Source organism: Carcharodon carcharias, chromosome 1 (assembly GCF_017639515.1).
Source record: "Carcharodon carcharias isolate sCarCar2 chromosome 1, sCarCar2.pri, whole genome shotgun sequence".
Classification (NCBI taxonomy): domain Eukaryota; kingdom Metazoa; phylum Chordata; class Chondrichthyes; order Lamniformes; family Lamnidae; genus Carcharodon; species Carcharodon carcharias.
Window position 1 is genome coordinate 20,312,028 of NC_054467.1, and position 27,395 is coordinate 20,339,422.

The 27,395-nt window shown below is 41.3% G+C and overlaps 1 protein-coding gene across 1 annotated transcript in view; it reads right to left on the minus strand.

Annotated features, from left to right (window-relative positions):
* stx18 (syntaxin 18) overlaps positions 1-27,395 on the minus strand; it is a 159,454-nt gene that overhangs the window by 19,295 nt on the left and 112,764 nt on the right. Inside the window, exons 3-7 of the mRNA XM_041187975.1 lie at positions 21,493-21,608; positions 19,052-19,129; positions 11,405-11,471; positions 9,367-9,482; positions 4,668-4,753 (exon numbers count right to left, since the gene is read on the minus strand). Of these exons, the coding sequence (XP_041043909.1) occupies positions 4,668-4,753; positions 9,367-9,482; positions 11,405-11,471; positions 19,052-19,129; positions 21,493-21,608 (463 nt within the window). The remainder of the gene's footprint in view (positions 1-4,667; positions 4,754-9,366; positions 9,483-11,404; positions 11,472-19,051; positions 19,130-21,492; positions 21,609-27,395) is intronic.

Below are 27,395 nucleotides of genomic sequence, written 5' to 3' on the forward strand. Positions count from 1 at the left end.
AGTGAGCGCAGGTGGGTGCGCAGCCGATTGCCGCCTGCGATCGACTGCGCGCCTCCATTTTGCGTGGGCAGGCCAATTAAAGCCTGCATAACTGACACAGAGCAGGATATATTCTGTGTTTGGAGGTACAAAAATGCACTTGGTAGGGTAGCTACACTTTGCATAAGAAACCAATACATTTAATTCAATGATATTTAATGCTCACAGCTGCAGTAGAATGGGACTAAGTCTTGCTCCCTTTTAATACCTAAAGACTCACACAGCTAATTCCCTAGGTGTTGTTGCAACAAAAAGGGCTCCAGAACTGAAATTGGAAATGTATGCAGCATTTTCTCAAAGGCCAAATGCTCAGAAGATTGCAAAATTGAGCACTGATTAAAATGACGCGCACCCTCAAGGGCTCGGTGCTACCTGGGCAGGCAGGGGGAGGAGGGAGAGTCAGGTTCTGCGCTCGCAGAAATCTCCCTGAGGCACGGAGCTGCCTCAGGGAGATTAAGTCATAAAAATGTGAAAAATAAAAAAAATAAGATTATTCAGACGTGTCCCCTCATGTGACATTGTCACATGAGCTGGGACATGTTTATGAATTTACGGGAAACATTTTATTAAATTAATAAACTCTTCATAAAACCTCATCCCGCCCGTGGATGAGGTTGCATGAAAAATGCGAAGGCCGCCTGGGCTCTTCGCCTGCCTGCCAACCTTAAGATTGGATGGGCAGCCCTGACAAGTACCTCAATTAGTTGATTAATGGCCTTAACAAGCCTTTGATAGTTCGGCGGGTGCGCAGCCGGCTCTGGTGCGCACCTGCTGAAATGAAGATCGGAATGACCAGCAGTGGCGTTGGGACGCACGCCCGACATCACCGTGCGTCATTTTACGCGTTGACGTGCGGGACCCATCCCCGCATGCCAAACGGAAGATTCAGGCCTTGGTTATTCGACTGGATGATTCATGACTATGAATCAAACAGCCCTTTTCTCTAACCACCTATATATATATACATTATAACTAATAAATGGAATTATTTAAAGAAAACGAATGTAACAAATGCTTTTTTTAATGCCCCTCTTTTTACTCCCCAGGTTGCTTGCACCAGTCTCCAGAAGAGTAGCCTTTAACTCCTGGAGACTTCAGGGCAATCCTGGAGGGTTGGCAACCCTGTTGCTCAGTGCAGCTAGGAAGCTGTCTGAACATCTTATATCAACCAAATAAAATTGGCGTGAAATTTCTTAACTTTGAAATAAGTGCACAAATCAGATTTCTGGCTACATAACAACTGCTACCTAAACACAGTAAAGACAAAATTGATAGCGATTATTTTAGATCATTTAAATAAAGCTACATTCCTTTGCAACTGTCATGTTTTCTCCAATATTTTATTTATTTTTATATTGTATTTTTAATTGTTTCACAGAATTTATAGAATCAAAATAGGCCATATGTTTTATGCTGCTGCTTATGCTCCGCACAAGCTTCCTTGATTCCACTCTACTTCATGGCCTGAATTTTATCTTTGGCCTGAATTTTACCTTTGGTGGGCGTGCCCGGTCCGCAGGTCCGGGAGCAGTCGGGAAACGGACCCCCAACCGTGATCGGCCCCCTGCTGCGATTTCACGCTGGCTGGCTAATTAGCGGCCAGCCAGTGTGAAACATGCGCTGAAATGTTCAGCGCTGCCGGGGGGAGGGGGCGGGGGGGGTGGTGGTGGGGGTGACGAAAGAGGGAGGGCGATGACGTTTCCATGGGTGAGCGCTGCGAGAAATCTCCCTGAAGACAGGCAGGTGCCTCAGGGAGCTGGAGGCCTGAAAAAGCTGAAATAACGGTTTTAAAAGCCGAAAAAAAAGTATCCATGCAATCATAATCAATCGCCTGAAAATATAGCTGATAAAAATGCTGTCCACAGAAATTTATTTTTATTTTATTTTGTCACGGAAACTTCATCCCACCCTTGGGTGAGGTTTGATGAAAAATGTAAAGGCCGCTCGGCCGATTTGCCTGTCCACCAGCCGTAAGGTTGGACGGGCAACGAGAAATCGGGGTCAATTGCACCGTTAGTGGGCTTAATTGCCCTCTTAATTGTTGGCGGGTGCGCTTCCAACTTTTGTATGAGCCCACCGAGCGAAGTATCGCACGAGTGCGCAATGACGTCGGGAAGCTCGCCCGATGTCTTCTCACGCGATTTTACACCTGGTCAGGTCAGGCGTGCACCGCCCGCGGGAAGTAAAATTCTGCCTCATCTCTTCCCTATCAGCATACCCTTCTATTCTTATCTCCCTCATGTGTTCACCTTGTTGCCCCTTAGATATATCTCTGCTCTCCGCCTCAACTATTCCATGTGGTAGCAAGTTTCACATTCTAATCACTCCCTGGGTAAAGAAGTTTCTTCTGAATTCCTTATTGGATTTATTAGTGACCATCTTAAATTTATGATTCTTAGTTTTGGACTCCTCCACTAGTGGAAATGTTCTCTCTATGTCTAACCTATCAAACCTCTTTGTACACACCTCGAAAAGGTCACCGCTCAAGCCTTCTCTTCTCTAGAGAAAAGAGCCCCAGCTCTTTTGGTTTGGTAATAGTCTGCACAACAATTATAGCTGCACAGGCTATTAACAAATATACTGTGTCCATGCAATCTGAACCTGCGCCGCCCCACACCCAATCCAATCGACTAAACAACCAAAATGTGTTACCCTCATGCAAGGAGGTCAACATCACAAAAGTATTATCCATCAAAATACTCTGCATGCTCACTGGAATTCACACCTATGTTATTTTCTTCTTTCTCATTACAGTTTTCAATATGCTCTTCCACTATTACAACACTTAAATATCAACTATGCCTGTTGCTTTCAATCCCGGCTCTCAATGCCGAATTTAACATTCCTTATCCTGTATCTAACCCTCAAAACAGTCTTCAGATTTTAGATCAATAGTAGGAGCCTAAACTAAAGTAAGGAGATGAGAGAAGGTTGCCATTTTAAATATCTCAGTACAGATTGAAGCAACAGCTGATAAGGAATCCAAGGGTATTGGAAATATCATTCACTAGACAGGAAGCTAGCCAAGTGAGGCCTTGACCAGCATATAAAATTGTTCCCATAGTTTGGCCCTAATTAGTGACATAAGCTTCCAGTTTTATATATGAGCATTTTGAGTCAGTGCAAATATTAGTGTCAGCTTTGGCTTGGTAGTGGCATCTTTGTCTGTGAGTCTAGATGGTGGATTTAAGTCCCACTCTAGAGACTTGAGTACATATTGCACATAGTTGAGCCAATACTTTGGGCAGCATTACTGAGGGTTGCAGTGCCAAAGGTGCAGTTCACCAGATGAGACACTAAATTGAGGTATCATTTTCCCCTCAGATAAAAGATCGCATGGCACTATTTGAAAAAGAGCAGGGGAGTTCTCCTGGCATTCTTGTGAATACTTATACCCCAATTAACACCATGAAGCACATAGTTTGATCATTTATCTCACCTTTTTTTTGGACCTTATGTTATGTTTCCCTACACAGTAAAAATCACTGCACTTCAAAAGTATTTTGGCTGAGGAATGCTTTTCAATGTCGGGAGGTTTGAAAGATGATATATAAATGCATGTTCTTTCTTTTATTATTTCATTGTTACGGCTTCCAAAGTGTACTTTGGTTCATTTTATTTCACTATTTGAAGTCCTACCCAGAAGATTTATTTCTGAAACCAACTAACCCATTCTGACCACCTGGAAAAGGAATCTTCATTATGACTTGTGCCCTTCACTGTACCTCACCTTACACAAATTCATTCTTCACTTTTGTCTCATTTGTGACATAAATTACCATGATACAAGTCTATCCTTCAGTGGTCAATAGAACTTATTATCGTTGCTTACAATCTAAGCATAACAAAAAAAAAACATACGTATCTGTAAGATGCATATCCTATTGATACATATAATGTAGATAAATGATGAATCTGAACTTTATTGTTTTCTATTGCCTAATATTGGATTCCACATTGTAGCTACAACATTCCTTGAAAGACACTGAACTTCAAAGGTTAATGTTATCATTCGATCCTAGCCTTCAGCTGTGTGTGCTTTAAGAAGACAGCAAAAGAAACGGCAACCAACAGCGACCACACTAACATAACACACAGTAAAAATAAAACAGGCTATTACAAAATCAAAATACTGTGGATGCTGGAAAGCAGAAATGTAAACAGAAAGTGCTGGATATACTCAGCAGCTCTGACAGCATCTGTGGAGAGAGAAACAGAGTGAATGTTCCAGGACTGACGAAAGGTCTTGAGCTGAATCATTTCTCTCTCCTCAGATACTGCCTGACCTGCTGAGTAAGTAGATCCAGCATTTTCTGTTTTTGCAATAATGAAGTATGATGGCTCAGAAAGCAACAAAAGAGTAGGCTGAAAGGATATGTGAAGGTTAAATTTCTTTGGAAGAATCAGGACCATAAATCAATATTAAAGCTCCTCATTACCTGAGTCATTGAAATACAGAAAAGTTACCATTATACAGTTTACTATTTGCTGCCTAAAAGGGAACAATCTGGCATATTCCTGGGATCAGAGATTGCAGCCGAAATAATTCTAAAACAAATATCTAGTGAACAAGTTAAGGACTTAGTTCTGGTATATTAGTCCTAATTACGGTTAAGAACAGAATTTACCATTTGAATTTCTTCCGGTGAAAGTTCATCTTCTTTTGGATCCTCCCAAAGATCCAAATTATCCTGTACCTCTGGAAAAGTTTTATCTGTGAAAAATAATTTTAACATTGGTATGATGCAATCTTATCACAGATGCACTTAAATGAACCATAAAGGAATTGAAGTGGAACTTGGGTGAGTACATGAGGTGAAAACAAACAGAAGGATATAGTGTTAGGGTGAGATAAAGTGAGCTGGGAGGAAGCTTATATAGACCATAAACATCATTGGCATGTTTCTGTGCTATAAATTCAATGTAATTCCATATAATCTATGTAACAGGCATTCTACTTAATAAGTATTTCTAATGGGTATTTCCTGAATATTCAAGTTCAAAGTTCACTTTAGCAAACGTTTTCTACACTTCAATTGTTCACAATTAACAAAATCAAAAATGTCAGCAACTGACAACATTACAACACCATGGACTGGATTCTATGGGCTAGCCACAGACAGGAAAGCAGGCAGATGGATCCATAAAATAAGTTGCCTTGTCATTGGCAGTGTGCCTGCTGCCTGCCTGCCCACCCCCCACTGCGATTTTATGAGTGGCAGGGGCGAATCAGGGGGACCATCTGTCCAAGATCCAACTGAAGCTTTTAAGTGGACAACTGATACTCACCTAAGGGCCTTATCCTGCTACCACTCCAAATTAATGGGCAGCAGGAAAGGCCTGCGCCCAAACATGTAACCCGGCAAGTTTGACCCCGCAGGTTGGTGGCTAGTCAAAGTAGGGGGTGAGTGGGCAGGTCACGGGGGAGGGGGGGGATTCCTCCTTTTCAGGCCCCTTGTGCCAATGGGAAGTGCCCCGCCCATTGTTTTACCTCCTCGCATCTGCCCTCTCCCCTGACCTGTCCAATGTGTCCCCTCAGCCCAGGGCCCAAGGTCTGCCAGCCTGGCCTCGGGTGGATCCTCGAATTACCTGCAGGTCTGGGTCCATCGCAGAACACCTCTTTGATGTCCTCAGTGCAGTACTGGCAGTGGCCACTGCTCCTTGTGGTGCTGCCAGTACTGTAGAACTGCTGGCCTCTGACTGGGCGACAGTTCTGTGAGGCGGTGCTTTCTCCTGGAGAAGGGTGGGAGTCTCGCCTCATAACAATTAAAGCCCTGTTGGCCGAAAAATGGAAGCAGGGTGAACTGGCCAAGCGAAGGTAGGCTCATCCCTGACATTTATGCTGGGGTGCCCCATGGCTTTAATTTACTTACACCCATGCTGGGTGAGCATCAGTACAATTCCTACAAACAAAACTTTCAAAGAACTGAAGTAAAGTCAAATCCAGAAATATTTGATTGTAAAATACAACCATAACTGGCCTCATGATCAAAGCCACCAGCTGCTCAGCATTTCCTAACTGTGGGAACAAAAGCAGCACCTTTGTCAGCATTGATTCCTAGTTGCTCATTAGAATATAAAGCAAGGAATGAAAATTGGTCACTCAGCATATAAAATCTTCCCAGGCAAATAGGCCCCGGTGTTGACAGTGGCGGGCTGAATAAGCAAGTGGGAGTGTAAGTGGTGGGGTGGAAGAGTAGGCACAAAGGTATCTCTGTTCATGTACACTTTTCAAAATTATGCCATTTATAATATACAATCTTGCAATATTGATCCACTTCACAATTTGGCGCATTGAACTCCATCTGCCATGCTCCGGTCCATTTCACCTTGTGTCATTCGAAAGCCTATAACTATCCTCATTACTATCTATTACATTGCCAATTTTGTAGCACTTGCAAATTTTATAATGCTACTCCCCAAAGTAGAATGTTGGCCATTTTGCAAAACCGAAAAGAGTAATGGACCTAATACCAACCCTTGGGGAATGCCACTGCAAACCACCTACCTCCCAGTCTGAAAAGGCCCATCAACTATAGAAAAATGGGGGTATCTGATTAAGAAACTGATAAGCAACATTGAAGTAAATGCAATTCAGACATGCTTGGAGTTAATTAGAGTGAAACGCTAACCTATGTTTCCCTTACAAGGTTGTACCACCACTTAATTTGATCTTCTCAATAAGGGTTCTGTGTGGTACCTTGTGAAATTCCATCTGAAAGTCCATATTTACATTTATTGCACTATCTTGGTCAACCTTCTCTGCTACCTCACCAAAGAATTCAATTAAGTTAGTCAGACAAGATCTGCCTTTAACAAATCCATGCTGCTCTTCTTGATTAACCACATGACATTCCAAATGAAAGTTCTTTCCATTAATTCACAGGATGTGGGCGTTGCCAGCAATGCCAGCATTTACTAAATACATTTCTCCTTGTAATGCAAAAATACTGAAGTTCCTCAGACAGCTACCACATTTCAGGCATTTATCCCTTTAAAAGTCAGTCCAGTAAAGCAGGATTGTAAAACGCATCTGTCTGGTAAATTCCCTTATCTGAGAGGTTTGCTGGACCATTTTAGAAGGCAGCTAAGAGTCAGCTTATGCTGGCCAGGCCAGGTAAGGACAGCAGATTTCCTTCCATAAAGGACATTAGTGAACCAGACAGTTTTTTTTACAACAATCTGTAGTTACATGGTCACTATCACTGATACTAGTTTTTTATTTATTAATTGAACTTAAATTCCCGGCTGCTGTGGTGGGATTTGAACTCATGTTTCCAGATCATTAGTCCAGGCCCCGAGATTACTAGTCCAGTAAGGAAGCCACAATGCTACCTTAAGTAAAATGTAGCTCATACAGTACAGGATGTCAGGCAAGCAGGCAATGGAAATATCAAGGCAAGTGATATTAAAAGGGAAACCGTGTTTAAAATCCAAACTGCAATATTCATAATTCCATTTAATGGAAAGTAAGAAACCTGTGAAATTTTGAGCATCTTTGCAAACAAAGATTGATCTATTCATTGCTCTAATTATTTTATCATTATAACCAATAATCCTTTTATCTCCATTAAAATGGTCACTAAACCGGAGGTCAGTCTCAGTGTTCTTCTAATCACTCAGGACTACATGTTTCTAAGCATGTGCTATGCTGTTTCTTCAAGCTGTCTTACTCCATCTTTAATTACTGACATTTTGGGTCTAATTATCTCCTCTGACCTCAAAAGGACCTCCAAGTCTCCTTCGTTAATGTTACCTTCAAGAAGTTCAGATTCTTTTTAGATGGTAAACATTTCTATTCATTCAACAGCTCCCCAATTTCTACAAAACTCAGGACATAATTATTGTTCCCTATCTTGGGAGACTCTTCCAACATCTTGTACTTTTGGATAGCTCTTCAATTGTTAGGTGAATCCTTCCTTACTTCCAGCTTCCAAACTCTCAATTTTATCAGGACCACTACAGCCCAGGCTCCCTAACATTTCCTTTTATGCATCAAATGCACCATCCCAAAAGCCATTCCTACTTCATATACCATCCCTGTACAAAAATAAAATTTCATTAATTGGCCACTTTGATTCCTTCAAATCTGTGAAATGTCTCATCTTCCTTTCTTCTATTAGCTTTAGCTATTCAAAATCAAAGTTTAGCATTATCTAATTGCACCTTCCCGTTTTACCTTGTTTCCTCTTTTGCTCTTCAAACGATTTAGTGGTTGGTCTTTACTTTTTAAAAAATGGATACCTCCTGATCATCTTGGCCTACTGACTAGCTATGTTTTGCTTTCTCACCTGAAGTCCTGAACTAGCCCACCCTAGGACTTGTTTAGTTGACTTAAATAGGGTTGTGATTAAGTACTACTTTAACAGAAGACAAGATACTGAGATTGAATATTGTTTTCTGATCTAATTAGGATTAGCAACTGCTGTCGCCAATGGTTATGAGACTAGTATATAACATTGATCTGTAAACTCTGTACCACTGCTTTAAACAGCAAACACACCTGAAATTAGTTTTTTCTGATGCTATTTTAAGATTGATATTAAGTCAAATAGCTTTAGATTCCAGAATGCTACATCAATTTAGTTGGATAAACGGTTGTGAATTGTTTAATTTTTCTCTGGTATGAATTATCAGTCCACTAGAAATGAAATTCCATGAAGGTGACAAAAATTTGCTTATCAGGCAACTGAACTGTAAGAGGAAAGTTATTTTGCCAGCCTTATCTATACTAGCTAACATAAACTTATGTACTTCAACATTACTTTGCCAGCTTCAAAGAGATTAAAGACACGCAAGGAAAATATGCCTCTTTCAAAAAGACTAATCAGTTCAATTCACCCACTTGGTCTCTTTTTCAGTTTTAAGTACCCCTGCCCAAAATATCTCAGACCTGAATTAAAATGATTAAGATTCTCAAATTAATTGTGCAAATGAGAGCTAAGTAGTAAATGGATGTTACCTGTACAAGTGTAAAACTAAACTACATTTTGGAAAGGTGGTGACCATCTTTCACTAATTCATGAAAAAGGGGACAGGTGGTAATTATAGCACCTCTTTTCTCTAATTAGTACTGCATAGTATGTCACAAATCTTTAAATGCCGTACACCATGCAAATAATTAAGATAAAAGTTTTATGATTCTACTAGCTTTAGCTACATTCTATTTGGTAAATTCAGTTCTCTGGTACTTCAAATTTCTATGCTTGTGTCCATTTTCTACCAGTAACTATTAATACACTTTCATTGCATGGGAAGATAACATGGCCTCTGCCTTCCTATCATCACAAACCATCGCATGCAATTCACTACATTTCTGTTACAAACCATTGCTTTCATCTTTTAAGGCTAGCTCCTCTGAATTTTCAGGCTTGATGGAAGGAATACTCTCTGAGGATGATACTAACATCTTGTTGCTATGCTGTTCAGGTTCAAGTCTTGACCTATGAAAAATAAATCTATCAGAACAGTGTACAACAACAGATTAGGTTACCCAACCCTATATTTCCTTATTCACAAGTTAAAATGGCTTCTAAGGGTCAAAGGTAAAATAATATTAATATTTCCATAAATATACACAAATTATCTAATTTAATCACGCCATCTTTAATATTCCTGTATCTCAGAGGCTATCTTCACTTCTAATGTTATAAAATAAATGATACCTGAAAAGCAATTATTAATGATCTGTATGGCTCTGCTACAAACTACTGTAGCAAGTGAGCCATCTGTGCTGTTGTGCACATTTTAATTTGATTTATTATTTCATTTAATTTGTTTCTTCTGTTCAAATTCCATTTCTGTATTACATTTCTTAGCCACTTACAAATCCATTCCTTGCTTTAATAGGTTTCTTGACTTATTTTTCAGCTGTCACTTTCATTTGTTCCCTTGGTTACACATAAAATACTCATTCCTTATAACCACACAAGCCCCTTGCTTGTCTGAATATCCTGGTTCAGTTTGCTATATCAAAGTTGCCATGTGGAACTAAATATTTAGCTAAAACTAGATCTTAACCATAGTAACCGCTTCAAAACTGAATAAACACACTGTGGAAATCATGGGAATACTTCAGAAACACTGGCCATGGCCTCAAATGAACCATTTCATATGATAACCAAATCCAGGCAAAGCAAAAATATACAACTATCTGGAACAATTAGCATGTCTTCTGTTTTTTTTAAAAACACGTGTAAAAAGAAAAAAGACACAGAAGAAAAGCAGACAATGACTTTACAAAAAAACTCAGAGCAGCAAACCACTATTAATTATTCACCCAAAAGGCATTAACATGACCAGAGAGAGGTATTTCATATTCATTTTCAATGTGGACCAATGTGAACTGAACACTCATGGGCGCAAATACAAAGTTCTATCTGCGCTGAAATTGGCCCAATCGAACTGCTATAACTCCAAGTGCAGCAACATTTCTAATGAAAACACGACAACAAATTGATCTCAGTGGTGAACTTGCAATGGCGGTATCATAAACGAATTAGTCTTGAATTTTCAGACATCTTGATTCTTCTTCTTGAGTTCTCTGCCTGAAGGCAAGTCCTTGGTGATCATTCACTGAACTACAGCAAAGTGCTGTGGTTTTTTCTTACTATGGGTAGGGTAAGGGAGAAGGCCTCGAATCTATCTCAGCCGGAATGAGGATCGAATGCCATGCTGTTGCCATTAATCTGATCCACATGCTAATCATCTAACCAACTGAAATAACCAGCCTGGGAATGGGTTGGTGGCCCATTACTGTTAAAGCTGGGCGTGGGCTGGTTTGGATGTGTGTTGGTGTTGAGTTTATGATTTTTAAAATGTTCACATCTCACCCAACACAAACTCATCCATGATTTCTGGGGGTTTTAAAATTCCTATTATCACTATGAGAAACTACGCACAACCTCAGCATGACGTTTCAGTGCTAAGTGGAAGCCCTCTACAGATGATGTCTTACTGGTCAAGAATGCAAGGAATAGTCCAGTGGTGACATGGTCTCCGAATTTTCCCTCCCTCACTCCATGTGGAGTAACATTTTGTTTGGTCTCTGTTCAATGTTCGGGCAATAAATTGATAGAAAGAACTCGTCAAATATGAATACCCTGCCAGAAGCTACTTTTTATTAAATTGAAAGTTTAGCTCAAATACTGAGCTATTGCCCAACGTTACCTTCATGGCATTACAACTGATGATAACAACATCTTTAACAGTGAATAATTAAATGAAAACCAACATAATGATAGAACAGAGACAATATGACATTACAGTATTCTCAGGAGGGTCAATTTCAGTTAATTTATAGTTTCCCAAATTGCAGGTTGTCCTTTAAGAATAAAACTGAGCATTATTATTTTACTATACTCACAATCTTTTCTTATCCACTACTCGTTTGACTCGAATTGCCCTTTGTTCAGAGTACACTTTACATACATCTGCCAAATTACAAAGATAAGATACATTAAATCTGAACAAAAAGGCAATTATTTTAAATGACAAGTTTTGGGGGTAAATCTGCAATATTCAGCAACACAAGCATTTTATTGTTAAGGAAGGATTCAAATTGTACTGCTTTACCAAGTACACAAAAGCTTAAAGAATGGACATTAAAAATGGGGAATGAGATTTCATTTTTTCTGGATTTAAAAATTGTTTCCCAATCCTATGCAAATTAGTTTTGTCAGACTGAGAGGATGGGCATGACAAACAGTCAGATCGCCACCAACATTCCTCCGCAGTCAACCACCAGGAGGTATTGTATGTGGCAGTGGCCCTGGGGGACTGCCAGAGTCCCAACTTTTACTCCTCTTGGGAGGTGCCGGTCTCCCTCTATAATTCCAACAATCAAAAACAAGATTGGCCATTTGCGAAATAAAACAATATTTTGTCAAAATTTTGTTCATTTATTCTTAAATCAAACTATCAAAATGAAAAATTCAATGTTGTAAAATGTTTACACTGCTGGACAAATGTAAAGTGACAGGGTTTAATTAAGTAAAGAAAATGAGGGCTTGTATTCATCATGAAGAGTTTGATCTTTTCCAACCAAGTATTGGTTCATTCTTCTGTCTAATCAGTTCAGCATTTAGCTGTGTGAGGGGAGAGGAAAATGTTGTGTAATCATATGGGTTTCAAGTTTGGGAAGTATTATGTCTCCATTCAAACAGAGAAGCATTCTGCTTCTCCAATCTGGGGTCACTGATATCTAAACTTAATTTCTAATCATTGGTTAGGGCTCAATGGTTATGTCAATTTCTGGTGAAAAGAAATTTAAAGTTACCACTGTACATTGAAGATTGTTGATGGGGATGTTGAACAGGAGTTTATTCTCAAAAACTATTCTCATGATTCAGGGGGTCTGAAGTCCCCATTTCATCTGGGCAAATTGCTTCTTTTTACATCAAGGGAAGGGAGTAAGTTCCATTACACTACTGAAGCATGTTCAATACGTCACTCCGAATCTGGCATTATCCTCTACATGACATATATGGCGGCCATCAGTGTCAACTCATTTAAGGGGATAAGGATTTTGGTTAATATTTTATAATAACTACTGAGGAGGGATATGGGTGTTACTACAATCTAATCTGGTTGATGAAGCCAAAAACAAGACACAAATTTTCTTCATTGAGAGTTTATTGACTTGTTCAGTCTTGTGAGGTGATGCATTTCGGGAGGACATGGCAAGGGAATACACAACGAATAGTAGGACCTTAGGAAGTACAGAGGGTCAGAGGGACTATGCTGTACATGTCCATAGATCCCTGAAGGCAGCAGAACAGGTAGATAAGGTGGTTAAGAAGGCATATGGGATACTTGCCTTTATTAGCCAAAACATAGAATATAAGAGCAGGGAGGTTATGTTGAAGCTGTATAAAATGCTAGTTAGGCCACAGCTGGAGTACTGTGTACAGTTCTGGTCATCACACTACAGGAAGGATGTGATTGCACTAGAGAGGGTGCAGAGGAGATTCACCAGGATGTTGCCTGGGTTGCAGCATTTCGGCTATGAAGAGACACTGGATAGGCTAGGATTATTTTCCTTAGAGCAGAGAAGGCTGAGGGGGCACCTGATAGATGTGTACAAAATTATGAAGGGCATAGATTGGGTAGATAGGAAGAAACTTTTCCATTTGGGGGATGTGTCAATAACAAGGGGGCATCGGTTTAAGGTAAGGGGCAGGAGGATTAGAGGGGATTTGAGGAAAAATTTTTTCACCCAGAGGGCACTTGGAATCTGGAACACACTGCCTGATGGAGTGGTAGAGGCAGGAACCCTCACAACATTTAAGGAGTATTTAGATGAGCAACTGAAATGCCACAGCATACAGGGCTATGGGCTAAGTGCTGGAAAATGGGATTAGAATAGATAGGTGCTTGATGGCCGGCATGGACATGATGGTCCGAAGGGCCTGTTTCTGTGCTGTAAAACTCTATGGGCTGAATTCTCCGGTCAGCGAGTGGGGGCGTGGCCCGCTCAGCGACACGTAAAATGACATGCAGTGACGTCAGGCAGGCATCCCGACATCACTGCACGTCATTTAGATTTTCATCCGCCGAACTGTCAAAAGCCTATTAAGACCTGTTAAAACCTAATTAACTCAATTAAATGAACTGCCTGTCCAACCTTAAGGTGGCCTTCTCATTTTTCATGAAACCTCATGAAGTACTAAAAGCTAATAAAAAATTTTACATTAATTCTTTGACATATCCCAGCTCATTTGACATTGTCACATGAGGGAACATGTTCTAAAAGTTTTTTTTCTCCTTTATTTAAATTTACACATGTCAAACTAATCTCCCTGAGGCACGGAGGTGCCTCAGGGAGGTTTTTGTGCTCTTTCGCGTTGATGTGCGAAAGAGCACAGGAAACGGCTCAGGGAATCCCCTCCCGCCGTCCGCACAGAGAGCACACAGCACTTCGGGATGTGTGTCACACTGAGCAGGCCTTAATTGGCCCAGAGATAAAAACAAAAAAACTGCAGATGCTGGAAATCCAAAACAAAAACAGAATTACCTGGAAAAACTCAGCAGGTCCGGCAGCATCGGCGGAGAAGAAAAGAGTTGACGTTTCGAGTCCTCATGACCCTTCGACAGAACTTGCGTTCGAGTCCAAGAAAGAGTTGAAATATAAGCTGGTTTAAGGTGTGTGTGTGGGGGGCGGAGAGATAGAGAGACAAAGAGGTGGAGGGGGGGGGGGGTGTGGTTGTAGGGACAAACAAGCAGTGATAGAAGCAGATCATCAAAAGATGTCAACAACAATAGTACAATAGAACACATAAGTGTTAAAATTAAAGTTGGTGATATTATCTAAACGAATGTGCTAATTAAGAATGGATGGTAGGGCACTCAAGGTGTAGCTCTAGTGGGGTTTTTTTTTATATAATGGAAATAGGTGGGAAAAGGAAAATCTTTATAATTTATTGGAAAAAAAAGGGAAGGGGGAAACAGAAAGGGGGTGGGGATGGGGGAGGGAGCTTACGACCTAAAGTTGTTGAATTCAATATTTAGTCCGGAAGGCTGTAAAGTCCCTAGTCGGAAGATGAGGTGTTGTTCCTCCAGTTTGCATTGGGCTTCACTGGAACAATGCAGCAAGCCAAGGACAGACATGTGGGCAAGAGAGCAGGGTGGAGTGTTGAAATGGCAAGCGACAGGGAGGTTTGGGTCATTCTTGCGGACAGACCGCAGGTGTTCTGCAAAGCGGTCGCCCAGTTTACGTTTGGTCTCTCCAATGTAGAGGAGACCACATTGGGAGCAACGAATGCAGTAGACTAAGTTGGGGGAAATGCAAGTGAAATGCTGCCTCACTTGAAAGGAGTGTTTGGGTCCTTGGACGGTGAGGAGAGAGGAAGTGAAGGGGCAGGTGTTGCATCTTTTGCGTGGGCATGGGGTGGTGCCATAGGAGGGGGTTGAGGAGGAGGGGGTGATGGAGGAGTGGACCAGGGTGTCCCGGAGGGAGCGATCCCTACGGAATGCCGATAAGGGGGGTGAAGGGAAGATGTGTTTGGTGGTGGCATCATGCTGGAGTTGGCGGAAATGGCGGAGGATGATCCTTTGAATGCGGAGGCTGGTGGGGTGATAAGTGAGGACAAGGGGGACCCTATCATGTTTCTGGGAGGGAGGAGAAGGCGTGAGGGCGGATGCGCGGGAGATGGGCCGGACACGGTTGAGGGCCCTGTCAACGACCGTGGGTGGAAAACCTCGGTTAAGGAAGAAGGAGGACATGTCAGAGGAACTGTTTTTGAATGTAGCATCATCGGAACAGATGCGACGGAGGCGAAGGAACTGAGAGAATGGGATGGAGTCCTTACAGGAAGCGGGGTGTGAGGAGCTGTAGTCGAGATAGCTGTGGGAGTCGGTGGGTTTGTAATGGATATTGGTGGACAGTCTATCACCAGAGATTGAGACAGAGAGGTCAAGGAAGGGAAGGGAAGTGTCAGAGATGGACCACGTGAAAATGATGGAGGGGTGGAGATTGGAAGCAAAATTAATAAATTTTTCCAAGTCCTGACGAGAGCATGAAGCGGCACCTAAGTAATCATCGATGTACCGGAGAAAGAGTTGAGGAAGGGGGCTGGAGTAGGACTGCAACATGGAATGTTCCACATACCCCATAAAGACAGAGGCCCGAACAATCCCCATCCACCACTACTCTCCTCCGTCTGGCTGAACTTGTTCTCACACTGAACAATCTCTCCTTCAACTCCTCTCACTTCCTCCAAATAAAAGGTGTGGCTATGGGTACCCGCATGGGCCCCAGCTATGCCTGTCTCTTTATGGGGTATGTGGAACATTCCTTGTTCCAGTCCTACTCCGGCCCCCTTCCACAACTCTTTCTCCGGTACATCGATGATTACTTCGGTGCCGCTTCATGCTCTCGTCAGGACTTGGAAAAATTTATTAATTTTGCTTCCAATCTCCACCCCTCCATCATTTTCACGTGGTCCATCTCTGACACTTCCCTTCCCTTCCTTGACCTCTCTGTCTCAATCTCTGGTGATAGACTGTCCACCAATATCCATTACAAACCCGACTCCCACAGCTATCTCGACTACAGCTCCTCACACCCCGCTTCCTGTAAGGACTCCATCCCATTCTCTCAGTTCCTTCGCCTCCGTCGCATCTGTTCCGATGATGCTACATTCAAAAACAGTTCCTCTGACATGTCCTCCTTCTTCCTTAACCGAGGTTTTCCACCCACGGTTGTTGACAGGGCCCTCAACCGTGTCCGGCCCATCTCCCGCGCATCCGCCCTCACGCCTTCTCCTCCCTCCCAGAAACATGATAGGGTCCCCCTTGTCCTCACTTATCACACCACCAGCCTCCGCATTCAAAGGATCATCCTCCGCCATTTCCGCCAACTCCAGCATGATGCCACCACCAAACACATCTTCCCTTCACCCCCCTTAGCGGCATTCCGTAGGGATCGCTCCCTCCGGGACACCCTGGTCCACTCCTCCATCACCCCCTACTCCTCAACCCCCTCCTATGGCACCACCCCATGCCCACGCAAAAGATGCAACACCTGCCCCTTCACTTCCTCTCTCCTCACCGTCCAAGGACCCAAACACTCCTTTCAAGTGAGGCAGCATTTCACTTGCATTTCCCCCAACTTAGTCTACTGCATTCGTTGCTCCCAATGTGGTCTCCTCTACATTGGAGAGACCAAACGTAAACTGGGCGACCGCTTTGCAGAACACCTGCGGTCTGTCCGCAAGAATGACCCAAACCTCCCTGTCGCTTGCCATTTCAACACTCCACCCTGCTCTCTTGCCCACATGTCTGTCCTTGGCTTGCTGCATTGTTCCAGTGAAGCCCAACGCAAACTGGAGGAACAACACCTCATCTTCCGACTAGGGACTTTACAGCCTTCCGGACTGAATATTGAATTCAACAACTTTAGGTCGTAAGCTCCCTCCCCCATCCCCACCCCCTTTCTGTTTCCCCCTTCCCTTTTTTTCCAATAAATTATAAAGATTTTCCTTTTCCCACCTATTTCCATTATATAAAAAAAAACCCCACTAGAGCTATACCTTGAGTGCCCTACCATCCATTCTTAATTAGCACATTCGTTTAGATAATATCACCAACTTTAATTTTAACACCTATGTGTTCTATTGTACTATTGTCGTTGACATCTTTTGATGATCTGCTTCTATCACTGCTTGTTTGTCCCTACAACCACACCACCCCCCCACCTCTTTGTCTCTCTATCTCTCCGCCCCCCACACACACACCTTAAACCAGCTTATATTTCAACTCTTTCTTGGACTCGAACGCAAGTTCTGTCGAAGGGTCATGAGGACTCGAAACGTCAACTCTTCTTCTCCGCCGATGCTGCCAGACCTGCTGAGTTTTTCCAGGTAATTCTGTTTTTGTTTTGTCCTTAATTGGCCCGCCCACGTAAAATGGTGACGCGGCCCCAATAGGGGGCACTGATAAGATTCATGTCCGCCCCAGCACAACTCCCACCCCCTGCACCCCGACAGGGGGAAACTTTTCCCCTCTGACTCTACAGCTCTCCACCCATTCAGCCCAGTTTCCCAGCTATCCCCTACTTATATGTGCGCAAAGCCAATTAATAGCCATCACCTGTTTCTCTTAACCATAACAATGTCATTGACAGGAAATTAACAATGAGCTTACAGTGCATACATGAGCAGATGCCTTTGTATACTGATTTGATTACAACTATTTTTATAAAGTGTTTGGGAGAGTGCTTGCCTCCAATAAACAATGGTGCAGTTTCAGCATCAATTTATGGATCCTGGGGCATTCCTAGACTGCAGAGCATTTACTGGGAGACAGGGTTGGTGGCAGAGTTGGGGGGGTGGGGAGGTGGAGTAGGGGGTGATGCAGCTAATGTTGGCATTCTACAGCTTTTGGGAAAGGTAGTGAATGGTTCACTGAAAAGTGCTTAATCTCCTGTTGAGTGCCTAGAAATTCTGTGGGCGTACTGCATGACATAGGAGTTTGCCAATTTTCTATGGATTTCAGTAGAGCTAAAAGTAAGTTTGCAACAGTTCTGCTCTGATCTTTCATTTTAGGATGTGCAAGAGGAGCTTTCATGCCTTGTTGTTTAATAAGAAGATTTATATTCAAAGCGAAGCATTTCAGTCCTTCCCAACAGCTAGAAACAGGCAATTTCCTCCTAGGAAATCAAAGATGATGCAATTACTAGGGTTATGTATATTGAAATCCTTTGTTCTGAGTCAACTTCAAAGGGGACCTGGGTTAGATCTAAGGGAATGTATTTCTAAGATAACAGGACTGAGGCACATCTGGAAGAACCATGCAACTAAGAATCCAAACCCCATATAAAAGTTTTTGCCAAAAGACTATCTCAGGTTCAGTTTTATTTCTGATTGTTAATTATTTTCTTTTTAGCATGTTCTGCATATAATGGTAAATTAATTATTTGTCTTTGCTCATCTATTTATTATTAATATATTTGTTTTGTAGCTCATAAACTAAGCAGTAGCTGATAATTGTCTATTCTGACATTTTTGAAAGTCAAAGAAATTACAAGAGGGCTCCTGACATATCCAGTAACCGAAAGACAATGATGTGGATTTTAGCTTGGCCTCTGGGTTCACTACATTGTTAGATATTGCATGCATAAAGTTAAACTCCCGCTAGTAAGAAGAAAGAGCTCACTTCATAGGATTGGTCTTTGATGTTAAGTCAAAAAATGAAAAATGTAACACCCTTTTAGTAATTTAACCTATTATGACTATCCTTTCTATATATTTTGACCGCAATTTTGCAATTACTTTGGCTTGCATTAGTGTGTTCAGAACTCTCCTGTGTTGGTTTCTAGCCACACTCTATTACTGATTATTTTGGGATCATGCACTCTAGGTTTCATTGTAAAAATGCAGTTAAGTAAAATATACCATTATTATCCTTTATAAGCAATTTAATGTGGTAATATTTCAGATAATCATTTTTGTAGTGTTTCTTAAAGTCATGAAGCATTTCCCACATTTCTGATCAAAATATAAATAAAAATTACTTTTCAGGTAAACTTCAAGCAAATCCAATACATGTTCTCTGTGTTCCTTCACTTGGGGAGAAATCACATTCTTGGATGCTGTAACAGAAATAACAAGTCTTTAATGCAAATATTATCCACAATTTTCTGTGATATTAAATAAACAATAACCACATGGCCTAACTATCTTCTTGAAAAATCCGGCATATAGTTTAAGCATCAGTTAACCAGAACATTCATTAGGAACTCCCGAATCCTTCATTTTGTGCAAAGAGGTTCTGACAGAAATTCGACACAACGTCACTTGATAAATTATTTTAACTATTCAGCTTTTTCCATGGATCAGGTATATATGATCAGCTAGAAAGACACAATCAGTTCAAATTACAGATGAGTGAGTGAAAACCAACATTTGTAAATGGCTGGGTGAGGTGATGAGGAGGAGTAAGAGAGTTTAAGTTGCTACAATTGCGGTCAGAAAGAACAGTGAGTTTGACCAGGACGATCTCAGTACTGATGAAGTGACAACTATTAATGTGGAGTTTCTTTTTTCATGAATATAAGATTTGGTTCAGTCAACCTCAATGAGACACACCTGACTCCAGACCGAATTCATAATAGTTGTCCTCCAAATTGAGAATGGGTCCTGACCCTCAAAAAACCCCACCGCAGCATGATGGCTAATTAGATTCAAAGAGAGCTAGTGTGACAAAAAGGAAAGGGGCACAATGATACTTTCCTGATGCTGGGAAAAAGCACAATGCTGGGCAGTGTGGTGGGTTTTACTCTGCATCTAACCATACGGCAATGATATACATATGTGGAGAGCAAAGACAAGGGACGGAATTTTTGGATTGTTGGGCGGGTGCGGTGGATGGAGCTGGGAACGGCCTGCCACCCGTGATCGGCTCCCAACTGCAATTTCACGCTGGCCGGCCAATTAATGGCCAGCCAGCGTGAAAGGCGCGCTGAAAAGGGGTGGGGGTGGGAGGAGGGTGAGCGCTGAAGTCAGTGCAGGCACGGGGGAGTATGCAATGAAAGCTCCCTGAAGGCAGAGAGCTGCTTCAAGGAGCTGAATAATTTAAAACCATCAAATGAAGATTTTAAAATGCAGAAAAAAACGTTCGCACATTGGGCTCACTCACCTAGACAAAGAGGTTATAAAAATTCTGTCCAAACATTTTTAATCTTTTAAAAATTAATATTGAAAACCTGCCCTTCGATGAGGTTTCCTCAAAAATGCAAAGGCCGCCTGGCTGATTCGCCCCTCCGCCAACCCTAAGATTGGACGGGCAGTGAAAAGTCACCGTCAATTGCTATTTTGATGGCCTTAACAAGCCTCTTAATTATCAGCAGGCACGCTGCCAACTCTCACCCGCGTCCACCGACTGAAATATCGTGCACTGACGTCGGGACGTTGCCTGATGTCATCGCGCACTATTTTATGCCTGAGAGGTCAGGCATGCTCCCGCGGGCCGTAAAATTCTGCCCCAGGAAATTCTTACAGGAAATTTATATTTATTATAGGAAATTTGAATTTATTAACGCAATTTGGGGCTTTTCTCATATTTTTGCTCTTCTTACTTTTAATTTTATTTTCCCTGAACCCCTTCTCAACTCCTTCCATACCAAACTGTCAATTAAATAGCAATGGGAATTGTCCTTACACTTCTGTTCCTGTAACTCCAGAAGCAGCAGCGAATGGAGACTTCAGAAAATAAGTCTGATGTGGAAAAAAGAGACTGCTTGCCTTTCAAGATGCTTCTTTCACAAACCACTGACACTCTGCTCTGCCGTGCATTCTTCCTCATATACTTAGCCATCTGTTGAAAAGTCCTGCAAAATTTCCGCACCTCTTCCCGCACCACTCTAAAAATATTTTAGGCCATTCAATAAAACTAATAGCCTGTAAATAGCTAACCATCGGTGCTTGTTTTAATGTCTCTGAAAAAACCCACCCCACTGCCCAGCATTGTTCTTTTTATCCAGCATCAGGAAAGTATCACTGTGCCCCTTCTCTTTATGACACACTAGCCTTCGTTGAATCTAATTAGCCATCATGCTTTTGTGGGGTTTTTTTGGGGGTCAGGACCCATTCTCAACTTGGAGGGCATGTATTATGGATTCTGTCTGGAGTCTCGAATAGGAAAGACCCAGAACTCGCTTCCCATGAGGGTGGTGGAAGCGAAAACCATCAATGATTTCAAAAGGGGATTGGATGGGCACTTGAAGGAAATTAATCTGCAGGGCACTGGGGTTTGAGCATGGGTATGGGACTGATTGGATTGCTCTGTGGGGAGCCGACATGGACTTAATGGGCTGAATGGCATCCTTCAGTGCTGTTAATGACTCTCTGATTCTAAGAAGGTAATCCGAGCTGCGCATTTACATGAGTTGAGCTACTTGGCCAATTTTTCAAAAGGCTTTGTAAAATTTCAGATTCACACTGTTTTTATCTTTACCTTCTGCTCTCAGCTGATGGATGGCATCAGAGCATGTTCGCATAAAAATCTGGGCATCTTGATCGATCTGATCTCGTTCCATATCTGTCATACTAGAATATTCTGACATTACAAAGCTGGGAAAAGGAGAAAGCAAATAATGTTAAAAGACTGATTTAAAAAGTGGAAGTGAAAATACTGGAAACACCTCAGCAAGTCAGGCAGTATCCAAGGAGAGAGGAAGGTAAGGTTAACATCCCCCTCCCCATGGACATTGTCTGCCTTGTTGACTGTATCCAGCATTTGTTATGTTTTTATTCAAATTTCCAGAATCTGTAGTGGCAGTTTTTTTGTATGTGTTAAACAGTGATAAATGTTCTGATACTGAAAAATAAGAGAAAATAAAACTGGAGAAAGGTTCCATCTGGAACATTATTTTGTGTCTCAGCTGTAGCTTAGTTGGTAACACTCTTGCCTTTGAGTCAGAGGTTGGGGTTTCAAGTCCCACTCCAAGACTTGAGCACAAAATCTAAGCTCACACAACAGTGCAGTACTGGAGGTGCTGTTTTTCAGAGGAGACATTAAATGTCTGCCCTCCCATGGCATTATTTCAAAGAAAAGCAGATGAGTTATCATTGGTGTCCTGGCCAATCAATATCACAAAAACAGATTATTTGATCATTAACACATTGTAGTTTGGGAGCTTGCTGTGCGTTAACTAAGAACACTTCAAAAAATGCTTTATCGACTGTAAAATGTTTTGGCACATCCTGTCATCATGAAAGGTGCTATATAAATGCAAATTTTGTTTTACACTCTCCTCAGGTAATGAATGATGAAACCATGTATTCCCAGCTATGTCCTTTCTGTTTCTGCCCCGAAAGTGAAACAGGACTAATGGAACAAAGCAACCCAGTGACTTAATTTACAACATCAATATCATGTTTAACTTCTCAATGATATATATATAACTAAACAAACCCTTTGCACAAGCTAATTGTTCTAAATAAAAACAGAAAATACTGGAAAAACTCTGCAGATCCAGCAGGATCTGTGGAGCTAGAAATAGAACTAATGTTTCAAGTCCGTCTGACTCTTCTTCAGAGTAATTGTTCAAACGATGGCTAGTTATAATCAATACCGACATTTAGTCATCAATCCTAGCCTTTAGTTACCCAATGAAAATTATAAACAACCAACAAGAGGCATTGCTCACTTTTTGTGTCCAGCAATAAAAATAATTTGATTTTGCCTGTGGGAAGTTGTCCCACATTTGCAACCTCATGCTGAATACGCCATTTTGCAACTTCTGATCGATTCTATATAAAATTCTAGCAAGATTGAACAAACTGGCATCCAAATCAGGTACTCTAAACACAAGATTTAATTACTTCAAATTTATTGTATGTAATCTCCAGTTTTGAAAAAGTTAAAAACGAAATGTCTTTCCAAAACAACATTACATATAATAATTCAGTGATTCCAGTTATTTCTATTCTTCACAGATGCATTTTCTTCAATTTTCTGGTCATCATCGTCTCCTCCGTGAAAGCCCTTTATTCCTCTCAACCAGCTTCCCTCCATACAACTACCTCTACTTGATGTGTGCTGACATCCTTAATGGTTCCCTTCCTCAGAATCCATCCCTACACCTTACTTCTTCAAAAATAACTCCTTCACCTCATTTGTTTCTTAAACTACCAGCCTACAATCTCCTTTTCCTCTTTAAGGCCCTTTAACACCAATGTCAAGTTCATAGCTCCTAGTTTGAGTATCTTGGCCAGTTCCTATCCTATTTACAACATATAAGACTGTCTTAGTTATCAATAATATCCATTGTGATTTCAACCTTGGTGTGCTCTCTCTTTGTATCCTCCTCCTACTACCCCAATTTGTCTGTCCTTTTGTACTTCCCACAAACCATCTCAAAATATACATAAGATCATTCCTCCTCATCTCTGCAAATCTCACCAGCTCTATGCACCAATGTTTGCCCTCCACTCTACCACTACTTGTGACCCTTCCATGCCCCTTTTGTCTGCAGAGCCATCAGCCAATTTAGGAATTTCAGAGGAGTTTTACTTGTATCGCCCAAAACCAATTGGAGGCACTTTGTGGCATTTCAAATGAGTATTTAAATGCTAAAAAAGTAGATCTATAATATGTAATACTGGAAAAATGATACAGCAGATCAAGTAGGAAATGACAGTGAAGTGTTGAGTTATCTAAAGACCCATTATTGTAGTAGTCATTGTGATTGCACACAATACTTATTAGATTATAGTTTGAATAGCCAATGTACGTTTTGCAGTTTAAATACTATTTTAAGAACATAGACTTCACAGAGATTTATCAGTTAGATTGCCAGATTTGTGATAACCATTTAGAAGTACTTAGTTGTATAACATGGCTGAGTGAGCAAGCTATTGTAGCACAATAATCATTTGGAAATGTAAAAAATGTCTGATTAGTATGTAATGATTTTAGCACAAACTTGCAGTAAAGTCACTGAAGCAATTTCAAGGTCACAATGCATTAATTACACTTTTTGAGTACGTCACAACAATTAACAATGCTCCACAGAAAGTGGAACTCGGAGCCAACGGAGTAATGCTGTTACGTAGCTACATTTTAACCTTCTGCCCAAGGGGAAGTAGAGTGTTGAAACTAATGTTTGATTTTCATTGTAAATATTTTGAGCTCTCGTTTTGTCTAAAAAACCCAGCACAATAGGAGAAGATTTCCTCTGGGAGGATCTTGATGTGTTTACCAACACAAACAAGGTGCATCCACAAAAACATTTGAAGAACACTGCTACAACCAGGGCTGTCCCTAGGGGGTTGCGGGGCCCGGGGCAAATCAAAGTGCGTGGGCCCACTGTAACATCTTTATACAGGTGAAATCTGGTTACAATGAACGGCAAGGGCAGCTGCAGCCGGCAGGTTAAATATTGATAGTGCCCAGCTGTATAATTACAATGTAGTTGTACTATATTGTACTTCTTATGTATTATAATAATGAACCCCACCGTCAGGATCAGTGTCGTGCAGCCTACACTCTGAAGTCCACCTTCCTAGACCTCCTTGCAGCAAACTCAGCTATCAGATTGTGGTAATCCAGATTAGGCGCTATTTCCTTCTCGATGGACAGAATCGCTCGTTCACCCAGCCTATCTTGAGACACAGTTTTCCTCAGGTTTATCATTTTTAATCTGGAAAAACTTCACTGCCTTAAAGCCACTGTGACTGGGATTGTCAGCAACATCCTACATGCTATTGCTGTCTTTGGGAAGGAACTTCAAGGGTTTTAAAAAACTGAAGGGTTTGAACTGCAATACTTGTTCCTTCAGGGATGAATTCTTGTAGCACCTGAAGCTCTGAGAAAAGGTCCGCACTGTCGATATCGTTAACATTTTTTGTCAGACAATGCAATGCTCAAATACATGCACCGCTTTCTCATGTAATCTCGTGTCTTTTCTCTGAGTTTCTTCACATCATACAGAAAACTGAATCTGTCGGCGTATACTTGCATTGTTTGAATCATGTGGTCAGTGACACGAGAGCCTGATCCACAATGACCAGAAAGTAATTGGTTTCAAATACTTTCTCGGGCGAATTCTCCAGCTCCTCCTCACCTCTCTTTTATTTCACATGTTCTCTGAATTTAGGTTCAACGCCCATTTCAGCTGCTGTTTCTGTTGCTGTGTTCTTGTTGAGGTAAATCCAGTGTTCCTGTATTCTCTCAGAAAGTTATTGAGTCCTTTGATGTTTGCGATAGCCACATCAAGCTGCATTTCCCTGGATTGAAGCGTCTTGCTCATAGTCTTTACGGCAAACATGATGTCATGTCTCACAACCATTGCAAACAGAAATTCAAAATTTTCAAGTTTGTGGTTGACCAAGGACTCAACCTCACTTTTAACTTTTGGAACATCGCATTCTTCAGCAACTTTAAACAAGGCCTTCCTAACATCACTTGTCTGGTAACGGATTGCTTTTACACTCTATTGGACAATCCCACCAAGTGTCTGACAACGGCTTTGGAGTTGGAGAGGGAGCATTTGTTCTCAATATTTGCCCGCTATTAGTTGAAACTGCAAATATATTGTAAACTCACTGTACAACTATACTTTGCCATATCACCATATTATCAGATTTAAGTTGTGGCAGTCACATGGAGTAAAAGAGGCTTAGCAGTTGAGTTGATGGATGCGCATCTGTACTGTGTCTGGCCCTCCATATTTGCCCCATTGTTGTATATACCTACTCTCTACAATCAGTAATATGGAAGCTAAGACCATCCAGCGCAGCTATGAGAGAACCTTGTCTCCTTGTGTCTTGTATAGGAAGAAAGTCAATAAAATTCTCCTTTACCTTCACTTCTTTAGAAGTCATTTCAACATAATGAAGCACAAGGGACATCTACTCTTGGTACTTTGTAGTCTTCACCTTTTCAATAACGTTTCCCTTCACCTGCAACGCCATCATCAAGATCAGCACATTTTGAATACGAGGTCCAAGATGATGATAATGGATTTCTTTGTTTTTGATGTGTCGGACATATTCTTGCATCGTTGGATCGAATTTAGGTATCATCTCAATTAATCCTAGAAAGTTGCCATTGTTATGTTCATAAAGCCTTGCATTTGTTCCACGAAATGCTGAGTTGTGCTCAGCTAGGTACTGTGCAACTGCTATAATACTGATTGCCAATGTTTCTTCTTCTTGTTTATTTCTCTCTGTTCATTCTCATTTTATTGTCTTCATTGCAGAGAATCTTCGCTTTATTTCAATCCATTTTGTTGCGTTTGGAATGTGCTCATTAGATAATTGGTGAGATTGCAATGTGCCATTGACTTTCCAGTCATGGCAGCCTTCTGTTACTAATTTATGTGCTGTTTTTTGAGCTGTACAATTTGCAGCAGAAGGAAAAAAGCTGCATCAGCTTTCTTTGAGTACACCAGCCAATTTCTGTCAACCCCATCTCCATTTGGCATTCTCCATGCATATATGTATTCTCAAAACTTTCGATTCTCATTATTCTTTGGAAAGACATAGTATAGTCACTACCGGTTATTTTTGCAGGCCCTTTCTCCACTAAAATCTCTATCGTCTTGTTGTCAAATCTGGCCAATTTGCTGCATCAAGCATTTCTTCTTCAGTGGAAACAGCATCAGAAGTATTGGTTGTTTCATCAACCTTTGGACATTTTGCACTAATGCCCTCTTCCTCAGCTGTGATACATTCGCTGGAGTCCGTTAATTCAGCATTTTCCTCACTAGCCAAAATACTTTTAAAAACTATGAACTTTTCTGGTGAACCTTTCAGGGTTTATCCATTTCTTCTCTCAACTTTATTTTCTTTTTTTCCACACCTACGCTATATTTTCTCCATTTGTCTCTGTCTCTGCTAGTGCCAGCCATTGTGTTCTAAATAACAAAAGGACTGCTCTTTTGCATTAATTAAACCGACACCTTCAAACTAAACTGGAAACCAAAGGTTGCACCCAGTCAAAGGTAACTCCCATGGCGTCTTCCGGTTCCATCCCAAGTTGAGTGAGATTCTGTGAGAAGCTAAAGGCATCACTTCCAAGGTGCCCATGGTTTCACTACTCTTAGTGGATTTTTTTAAAGTACACATTCGCAACAAACACGCACATTCCAATGGGTGCGTGCAAAGTATTACATCTGACACCCGTGATGTCGAAGTGTGGGGTCCCCCAAAGTGCAGGGCCCGGGGTGGTTGCCCCAATTCGCTGTTCCCTAAGGATCGGCTCTGGCTACAATTGAAAAACATTTAATAGTTTCTAAGAGGATATACCTAATGAATTACTGTCATTTTTTTCCTTCTTTATAAATTTACATGCAACAAGCACCCCTACGTAACATATCAAATTTTGGAGCATAAAACACAATAAACATGTGC